Consider the following 10,428-nt stretch of genomic DNA (forward strand, 5'->3'; position numbering starts at 1 on the left):
NTATGGAGCACTAATAGTCCTCCTTCTTTTTAAAAATAATACAGTTTTAGTCTATCAAATATTTTCCGTCTATCATCAACAGAAGTTGCTTATATTCGTGTCATGCATTAAATTAAATAAAAAATTTTACCCTAAAAAACTAATTGTTCTGTGTATTTCCTATTCGTATCATTCTAGAGGGTAGATATGTGCCCTAAATGGAGTCAAAGCTATAGCAACAAATCATAGCTTGTATATAGAATTTGTTACTTTTTGTTGTAAGCAGTTTTCAATTAGCAGATCCAAGCTTCAATTCTATTCATGCACGATAAAAAAAATTCTTCGATATCATTATCTCCATGATATTATGAATTCTATAAGGATGTATGAATTTTCTTAACGAGTAATCATAACCCAATAATAATTATTAAATTATAATTTTATGCTTAATTGATACTAACAAGCTCTTGTTTTAAACTTGAAACGTGTTTCCGGAATTCTAGACAAATGATTTAGTATATCTATGCAACCAAAGGATGTAATGTAGTGGATAAGAATGTTTATCTCTTAACCAAAGGTTTCAAATTCGAGCTTTCGGTATATGAACCAAATGGAGCCCTATGCGGCACGATTCTAACATAGTTGAACACCAATATGAATATCCTGACATCAAGTGAGAATCTAAGTATTTTTTTTTAGTAAATTTGTAAATGGATAAATGGAGCCAATATATGAGGGTGATATTAATTGTGAATACAATGGATCCTGCCACTCAAAATTAATTCATTTGGTGGCCTTAATAATTAGCCTTCACTGTTGCTTAATAAATGGACAAAAGGAGCTAAACGTTGTAAATTGACAAAAAATGTTAGAAAGACTAAAACTGCACCATTTTTACAAAGAAGGAGGACTATTAGTGCTCCATATGAAATGATAAGGATCATTTTGAGTCTTAAGGCAAAGATAAGGGACAATTTTGGTCCTTTTCTCCACATTTTATCATGTTAATATCACGTATAATAAATATTATTTTTTATTAATAAAAGAAAATCTATTCAATTATTATAAAGTTAAATTATTTTATACGATCGTTAAATAATAATTTTAAATATTTATTTATGTATTTTATCATAAAAACATAAATATAAAATGAACATTTGGACACAAAGAAATGCGTTGCAAATTTGCATCTCAATATTCTTCTACTTGCCCAAATAGTTCTTCTTACTATTTTTTTTTTATTCCACCCAGTGTTCGATATCCACATTGGAGCCCGACTAAATTCGAATTCGCACCAAAAAGTCCCACATTGAGGGTAAAACGCTCCCTAACAAAGGCGACTCCGTACCCAAGGGGGCTCAAACCCGAGACCTCTTGATTAAGGATGAAAGAGTACTTACCACTCCACCACAACTCTTGTTAGTTCTTCTTACTATCATGTTAACGGGAGCCACGTAACCTAATAAATTAACGTTGCCTAACTATTTAATCAAAGTTCACAATCGAAATGACATGGTACCATCGACACATAGAACTAGTTATATTGTTTACTGGCATTTTCAAGACATTTGAACAAAATAAAATTAGAAAAAATATGATGCACAATGACATTTACTAGATATTGTGTTGCGGATATATCAAAAACTCATGAAAAAACACAATTCATGTCAAATTTTTAGTCATATTACAAGCCTAAATATGAAATAATAAACTAAACATTGAAAGTAATGAAATAACTTTAAAAATACTTATAAAGTAGATTATCATTATTATTTGATTTATTATATTATTGATTTGATTTGAATTCGATTTTGATTTTTTTCTGATAAGAACAAATCAAATCAAATCAAGAATAGTCAAAAAAATTTCCAACGTTAAAACTTAAATGAATCAAGTTACCAAACCACAAGTCTATCTTTTTATTTGACTTGATTTATCGATTCGATTAGGCCTGAAGGATTGACCTTTACGCCACTAATTTTGAGTTTTGACATTACAATAATATGTCCTAAGAAAAAATTACTACAATATATTTTTTAATAAATTCTATATAATAAATGTAAAATTGCAAAATTAGAGAAAGTTTTCGAGCTTGCTTCAATTTTAATTAAAAGGGAGCCGGAAGGAAAATAAGTAGTGTTGTCGCACCGTAAGATCTTGAACTCCCGGGTCGTATATAACTTCCTGGAGCGCCTATATTCTCTTCACCATCTCATTACTCTGTAAGCATTCTTCAATCTTCAATCTTCAATCTTCAATCCTCAGTAAGGTAACTCCGATTTCTCTGAATACTTCTTCTCACTATTTGATCTTTCGGCAACTTCTTACTTATAATCTTCATCGTTAGATCTAGGGATTTGTTACTGTCCGATCTGATTTTTCAATTATTCATCTCTCAAATCTGTACGAAGATCCGATCATTTTGCGTGGATTTCACCGTTTTATGTTGTAATTTTTGTGCATTTGTACAGTGTATGTAGTATTTTATTGTTTATAAAATTTATCGCATTGCCGATGTCTATGAAGTAAATGATGTTTTAATTTCGTATATACTCATCTGTTTAACAATCTGTACAAAGATCCGAGCCATTTGCGTGGATTTCACCGTTTTATGTTGTAATTTTAGTGAATTTGTACAGTGTATGTCATATTTCGCTGTTTCTAAATTTTATCACATTGTCGATGTCTGTGAAGTAAATGATGTTTTAATCTCGTATATACTCATCTGTCCGTTGTTTGGAGGTTTTTTGATGTTTCTTATTGTTTTGAGTTTGCATTCAAAATCCAGGTGGTATACGATCTATTGCCTAGGATCTGATACAACAAAATCTACCAAGCAGCAAAGATGGTAATATCTCAGCTGATAAATTTGTATCGACATAGTTGTGTAGATTTGAATGATTTGTCATTTTTTTTAAAAAGCTGGAGATTATTAGCTAAGGAGAACACTGCAATGATAACTATACTCCGTATATGCTGTGCAGGTTGTTCTAGCGGCTTCCATAATTTCTAAATCTGGCAAAGGTATGTCACATTCTACATATGTTTTTGGAATTATCTGGTTTGTGGAGACTAGTGCGATGTTAGTTGATGATTTTTATGGCGGAATTCTTCTGAAGTCAGAGCATGTACACGCAAAAATTGCTACTCCCTCCTTTACATTTTATGTGTTTGATTGGAAATGAGGTTTAAGAAAAGCATACTTACAATGGCAAAATGGGAATGTTAAGATTAAAGAGTTTGTGGATATAAAGAAGTGTTCTCTTCATTATTAGTATTTTTTTTATTTTGTGGAAGAATGTTGTTGGAGTGTAAAGCTCGAAATAACATTTGACATTAAAGACGTTGCTGTTTCATTCACATTAATATGTAAGACTTCTCGAGTCAAATTTAAAAATTACAGTAAAGGCAGAGGAAATAGTTTTATTAAGTTATAGCTAGAGGCACAAAGTATAAATAACCTCTAAGAAATGTGATTTTGGACATGTAAAATGCGAGCTTGCAACAAAGAATAGGCTGAACAATTTGCAGTGAAGTACTCTATAAAGGAGTTGGAATGTCTCAAGTTAATCATCATTTGATTGAGAAGAGTTTTTCAACATTTTGCTTTTGTTTAACCAGTCTTAGTTGCAAAGATGCCGAAGTGTTCACGTTGGTATCATTGTGTTTGATTATTTGTAATGGTTGACACTTGTCTTCCAAATAATATATTTGTCATTATAAACAACTGTTGTTTCATGGAAAATTACATTTTTGGTGTGTTACTTCTTCTTATGATGCTTTTTGGTGTGTTACTAGTGTATGTAGTGATTGTCGTAATAATTGGTGGATTAAAAACATTCACTCCAAGAAAAGTGCGAGAAAAAAATTATAACGCCTTGGACTGCGTTTAGGAAGTAGTAATGTTTTCTCCTACTTAATTAGTTTGGATGTTACAAGACTATCATTAAAAGAAATGTGAGAGGCTTCCGCCCATCAAAAAAAGAAAAAAACAATGTTGACAGGCTTCCTGTGGTATTCTTTTTTTTAACAGAGGAAGAAAGACAAGGGAAGAGAAAATATAAGTATTTGTGCCGCAACTGCTATGCTCTTCTTTAATAGTATAGATGTGACTAATAAATATAAAATAATATTTTCCTAGAAGGAGAGGGGAAGGGAATGAAAGTTATGTAGAAGAAAGCAATAAAACATGAAATGCAAACTTAAACTAGAAAGTAAATGGCAGAAAAGAGTCAATGTCAACCTTCTAAAAATGAGAATATAGCTGTAGCTGTTTGTCTTTTCTGGCTGCTGTGTTTGAGCGTAGTGGTACAATAATGACAAAGCTGGGGAAGGTTCAAATTGCTGTAACCACAAAGGGTCCTATTTCCTCAGTTTGGCTTTTCACTTAACTGTGATGTTTCCATCATCTAATTCCATAGGTCTAGGTCAGAATTTTATTCTTTATTATATTTCCATTTGAAAGGTGTAAGAGCTTCTGTCCACTATGATATCCCTCTTGTGGGGTATCAGTAATCCCATGACTCTGTTTTGCTAGTTCATTTGATTTTCTGCTCTTACAGAAGAAGCTTCTTTTGTTTGTTTGTGTTAGGAGTTAGGATGTGTTATTCAACCATTTCTTGCATGTTGATGTCCAATATTATTTTATTCATGTAATAGGATGGATTTGCCACCAACCAATATTGACCGTATCATCTCATTGTCTTCTGCAGCTCTTGTCTCGAGGCAATTTGTTGATATGTCTCGTATAAGAATTGAAGGATATCTTGCAGCTTTTCCTAAATTGGTTGGTATAGGAAAGCAACATACATATATTGAGACTGAAAATGTGCGATATGTTTATCAGCCGATAGAATCTCTGTACTTGCTCCTTGTGACCAACAAACAGAGCAACATTCTTGAAGATTTGGAGACACTGAGGCTGCTGTCTAAACTAGTATCCTTTCTCTTCCTCTGATACTGAAGTTAGATTATCCTTTCTTCTCAGCATTATATTGTCTTTATCCGTCTCTGTTCATAGAATATTGCTGCTTTTAAAAAGAATAGTTTTTAATTTCTCTAACCTGCAAAATGTAACTCCAAATTCAATCCAAATAAATCTAAATAAGCAAGTTTTCATGTGCATGCTACAAGAGATTTTTCTGTAAATGGAGAAATTTGGAATATCCTTGACCATCATTAGGTGCCTGAATATTCTTATTCACTAGATGAGGAGGGAATTGGCAGGACAGCTTTTGAGCTTATTTTTGCATTTGATGAAGTGATCTCTCTTGGGCACAAGGAAAATGTTACAGTTACACAAGTCAAGCAGTACTGTGAAATGGAGAGTCACGAGGAGAGATTACACAAGTTAGTCTTACAGAACAAGATAAATGAAACTAAGGATGTCATGAAGCGTAAAGCCAGTGAGATTGACAAAAGCAAGGTAGTTCAGAAGGCACATGTCAGCTGTGCTAAATGTTAAATTTATTATCTTATTTCATGTCTTGGGTCTATTTGATTGTACCGTTAACATAATTTTCTACACATTTACTTTGCAGATTGAGAGGAATAGAGGTGACAAAGGAGGTTTCATGTCACTGCAATCCATGGGTTCTGGAAGAATCGATACTGGCTTTGGCAGTGACTCAGGCATATCCAACACAGGAGGCAGTGGTTTTGGTAGTGGTTCTGGATTTGGTCTAACCCCTGAAGTGGACACATTTTCCACCAAATCCAAGGGTTTGTATTTGTTTCACCTTGTCAATGTGATGTGTCTTTGGATCGTTGCTAGATCTCTGTAGAGGGGGTGCATCAACCCTTTTTGCATGTTTGCTCGTGCACTTCTTTTACATATGTCTTTAAGCTGCAGACACACCCTTTTGATGTTATAGGTACATATACTGTGTAAAGAAGCAGTGCGCACAATTTTGATAGGAAGGAAAAAGCCACCCTTTTAAATAAACGTTGAGTTGGGTATATAGTGATGACCCAAAAGAATATAGTATGAAAACGATATGCTGTTGTAGGTGATTAAGAAGAATGAAAATGAAGGAGAAGGAGAACACACAACTTTCTTCCAAAAGTTTTCCTTGCAAAATGTGGAAGGTTTTGATAAATATGACACTCAAGAAAACTATCTAGAATTCCTACGAAACCCTCGCCTTAAATCTCTCTTAAGGAAGAAGGGAAAACGGAACCTCCTTTTGTTTGCCTTCTTCCTTTTAGTTGTGAGAGTTGTATATTTCCGACTCGCTGTGTTTGTGACAACTTATTGAGGTGATCTTTTCTTGATATCTGAAAAGTTTTGCATCTAGATGGGGTTACTCAATCTTGGTTGTGAAGCACATTCCCGTTTATCCTTTGAAATATCAAATTTGCAGGTTCTCTTGGAGAACCATAGAGAATTTTTTGGAAACCAATTATGAAGATGTATCTTCTGACAATTTTGTGTATCAGGTCGTCCAGCTGCATCTGCTACTGCTCCACCGAAAGGTCTCGGTATGCAGCTGGGTAAAACACAGAAGACCAACCAATTTCTGGAATCCCTAAAAGCTGAGGGTGAGGTAATTGTCGAGGATGTGAGGCCAAGCGTTGGTCAGGCCAAACCAGCTGCTGCTCCACTAACTGATCCCGTCACATTGACTGTTGAAGAGAAGATAAATGTAACACTAAAGCGTGATGGTGGTGTCAGCAATTTTGTCGTCCAGGGTACTTTGTCTCTCCAAATTCTGAACCAAGAAGATGCTTTTATCCAAGTGCAGGTTCTCTCTCTCTCTCTCTCTTCAAGTATGCTGAGGCTCTTCTGAAAAATTCATTGTGGAAACTTGTGTCATTGTCCAATGTCAACAATTTTAGTTATATTCCCTTTCTATGCCAAAAAATAAAATAAAAAATAAAATGATGCAGTGTGCATGTAGATTTCCTTGGTTTAGTGGAGTGTATCATTTATGTCCTCTGCAGCCAAACACTGTTTCCAGCTCTACTCATTTGATTGCATTTGATATGTGACTAGCAATCATTTGAAATTTGGAAGAGGGTAAAGAAGAATCTAAATGTTTTTTCTGCATTTCCTTGCAATACATGACTCCTCTAAGAAAATTTGTAAAACATTTCCAGTATGCACTCTTTACAATATAGCTGAAGACTCACTTGGCCTCTTTCCATTTGAAATGCTTGTACAAACTGGACTCTCTAGCTCTGCATTTGGAAGTCTATCTGACCTTTAGAAGGCATTTGTATTTGCTTTGCTTGTGAATTTTGTGATCTTGTAGTTTACTGCTCATTCCATACTATATATGCAGATTGAAACCAGTGGAAATCCAGCAATCCTCTTCAAAGCACACCCAAACATGAACAAGGAGTTGTTTGCAAATGAAAATATTCTGGGCCTTAAAGATCCCAATAGGCCATTTCCCACAGGGCAAGGTGGTGATGGTGTTAGTCTTTTGAGGTGGAGAATGCAAAGCACAGATGAGTCAATTTTGCCTTTGACAAGTAAGCTTCATGAATTTCAGTTGACACTTTTCTAAATCTCAGTGCTGTCTTCTGTGTTTAATTAATGTTATTCTTTATCATTGATTTCAAATATTTTGTCTCAGTTAACTGCTGGCCTTCAGTTTCTGGAAGTGAAACCTATGTGAATATCGAGTATGAAACCCCCGCACAGATTGATCTACAAAATGTTGTAATTTCTGTACCCCTTCCAGCTCTCAGGGAGGCTCCAAATGTACAACAGATAGATGGAGAGTGGAGGTTATCTACTTAAACTTAAGCTTTTGTTCTTCTACTAGGTTTAAGCGATCACCCTTTTTATCAGAGATCTATTCTCACTGGATTTTAAAACTGGAACTTACATAAATCTTCTTAAGAAATGTCCTTTGCACCAAAGACCATGCTACTTTTAAGATGCTAATTTGTTTATTGCTTTTAAAAATGCCCAGTTTGCATTCACTGCGGTCAGAACGAAGCAGCTGCTTCATGTTTATTATTTAATGTGGTTGCATATCAATAGGATTTTTGGAGAATCATTGGTTTGGAAAGTTCACACATGATGTGGTTCTTCAAAGGGAGGGATTAATGTCACACAGTTATTCCTTCCGATGCTAGCTTTCAATTCTGTTTGCTTTCCTTGAAGAAGAAATATGAACTCCTATATTCATTTTGGTTGCACCTCGTAAGAACTATCAAATAAGATTGTTTAGTACCATGTCTGTAGTGCTTAAGCGAAATTGAGTGGAGAGAAAAACTGACATGAAAAAGTAAAAAATGGTAGTGGGGCCACTGACTGTAGTTTTAAGCTATATTGTTATACTTGTGTGGTATGATAATATTGAGGAAAATGGTAAAAGTCAGTCAAAATGCAGTGCAGAATGTATAATTTCATCCCTTTATTCATAGACCTTATTGATAGACCTAATTGTAGTTGGTATAATCTTAAGTACTTTTTTGAGGCATAGATGATTGACTAACCTTTTTGACTGGAAACTTGAATGGAACTGCTGGATTTGTGCTGTACAGATTGTCATATGTTCTGGTAGATTTTAATATTTTTCACCCTCCAATTGCAGGTACGATTCCAGAAATTCTGTTTTGGAGTGGTCTGTTCTTCTCATTGACAATTCGAACCGCAGGTTAGCTAATGCTAAAAGTTTGTTCGATTGATGCACACAGCTATTAAGGTTGTTTGTCTTTCAGTTTTTCTAATGTGAAAGTTTGGGAACTTTGCAGTGGAGCACTAGAATTTGTTGTTCCAGCAGCTGATCCATCAGCCTTCTTTCCAATTTCTGCACAGTTTACTTCCTCAAGAACCTTCAGTGACGTGAAGGTTTGCTCCTAATCTTCCATATGATGTTGCTTGGTCATTTTGGTGTTTATGTGGTGTAGCTCTAATTTTCCCCCACTCTATGCTGACCATTAGCAGTTATTGTCTGGAGATTATCTGATGCTCTTGCTACATGTTTGTTGCTATTTTTGATATATCTGCATGCAATCATTATATCTGATCTGCTATTATACTTGTTCATTTTCGTGAGAGTGTCTTCTTCTTGTGGCTGTTATGGTTTACTCTCTTGCAATCTTAACTGTTCAAACAATGTTGATGGAATTTGCTGTGTTGTGATTCTATGCAGTTGATCTTTTGTCCATATAAAATTTAGAAGCAATTGTTTTGCTGGATGATGATATTAGTAACATCAACTTTAAATATAGCCCCCTAATTTTTTCCCGGATTACTAGGAAAGAAGTATTATTGCTGTATAGAAATCTATACTGAATATCAAAAAGGCTCTGAGAATTAAAAAAAACTTGTCTCGTTTTTCCTAGATTCGCTTCACTGTCAGCTGATACTTTTGTAATTGAAATTGGTGTGTTCCTTTGTTTTCTTCACTGTACTCCATCTCCATGTGCTGCCTGGATTTGGTTGTTTATCTGGTAACACGAATTGGTTTAAAAATTTCAGGTTGTCAACGTGCTGCCTCTAAAAGGTGGGGCTACTCCCAAGCATGCTCAAAGAACACTGCTGGCCACGGAGACTTACCAAGTTGTGTGACCACAAGGGCATCATCAAATTGTGCCCCTATAGCAACATTATAGGACTTATTTTATTTCATTTTTGTTCAGACTTTTGTTTGCCTTTTCCTTGTTCTCCCTTCCCAAAGTTTTTTCACAACATGATCATGTACGGAGATGGAGTAACTTTGTTAGGTTGAACTTAGAAAGTCTTGTGCATTTATAGCGTACGCCGATCAACTTTTGCGCAATTGAATTGAACTAAAATTTGAGCATTCACTGTTTTCTTTATTGTTCTATTATTTCTTTATTCGTTTTTTCTCACGTCTCATGAGATCTCTCTTTGGTCATTGAAAATGTTTTTATATTTATATTTGGTCACAACTTACTGGAATGCCACCAGCAGAGATACTTCTCTTAATTACATTTCTTTTAAGATAGTTTGAATTTGTTGCTTTCGACTATCTGGAGCTGTTAAATTTAGAGAATGCTTCGGATAATTCAAAACCTATTAGAGACATATGTTTGAAGAAGTTTCCTTTTGTTGGAGAAAAAAAACAAAAATGTGTTACTTTATTTTTGAGAGTTCAAATTTGAAATAAAGAATATTGCACCAAGTGCACTATTTCTTTAACTAAATTAACTCATTCTAATTGCATATGCTCATTTTATAGAATAACAAAGTTTTGGGTTAATGATATGTCGATCTTTAAGGGAGCAATGTGTGTATATATATACTAGAAGGACATGAGCACGGGCCCAACAATAGATTTTTACATTTCATGGTTAGTAAAAATAGTGGCAATGACTACAACAGACATCTAAGAAGTAGTTGCATAGGTGGAAACAATACAAAAAAATATACTACAAACTATTACACTGTATCTTATTCATAGTTCGAAAATGAAATTCCATCATAATACCATTCACTTAAATCCATAAGCCACCCTTACACTTCAC

General features: G+C 34.4%; 1 protein-coding gene across 2 annotated transcripts; it reads left to right on the forward strand.

Moving 5' to 3' along the window:
• The first annotated feature begins 2,074 nt into the window (after positions 1-2,074).
• Positions 2,075-9,759, forward strand: LOC125866092 (coatomer subunit delta-like). 2 transcript variants are annotated; one of them, XM_049546388.1, is made up of 12 exons: positions 2,075-2,248; positions 2,768-2,827; positions 2,964-3,003; positions 4,692-4,915; positions 5,162-5,404; positions 5,520-5,700; positions 6,418-6,722; positions 7,263-7,455; positions 7,560-7,713; positions 8,529-8,591; positions 8,689-8,785; positions 9,419-9,759. In XM_049546388.1, the coding sequence occupies exons 2-12, from the start codon at positions 2,825-2,827 to the stop codon at positions 9,506-9,508; spliced, it is 1,593 nt and encodes a 530-aa protein (XP_049402345.1). In that variant the 5' UTR covers positions 2,075-2,248; positions 2,768-2,824; the 3' UTR covers positions 9,509-9,759. The 2 variants fall into 2 exon arrangements, with proteins under 2 accessions (XP_049402345.1, XP_049402352.1); XM_049546395.1 differs by having other exon boundaries at positions 2,081-2,201.
• Positions 9,760-10,428: the final 669 nt, after the last annotated feature.

Source organism: Solanum stenotomum, chromosome 1, assembly GCF_019186545.1.
Source record: "Solanum stenotomum isolate F172 chromosome 1, ASM1918654v1, whole genome shotgun sequence".
NCBI classification, from domain to species: Eukaryota; Viridiplantae; Streptophyta; class Magnoliopsida; order Solanales; family Solanaceae; genus Solanum; species Solanum stenotomum.

Bases quoted from the DNA above. Each gene is read 5' to 3' on its own strand.
- LOC125866092 (XM_049546388.1), top strand. The intron at 6,723-7,262 runs GTTCTCTCTCTC...CTATATATGCAG, and splicing joins ATGCTTTTATCCAAGTGCAG to ATTGAAACCAGTGGAAATCC. The intron at 7,456-7,559 runs GTAAGCTTCATG...ATTTTGTCTCAG, and splicing joins GTCAATTTTGCCTTTGACAA to TTAACTGCTGGCCTTCAGTT.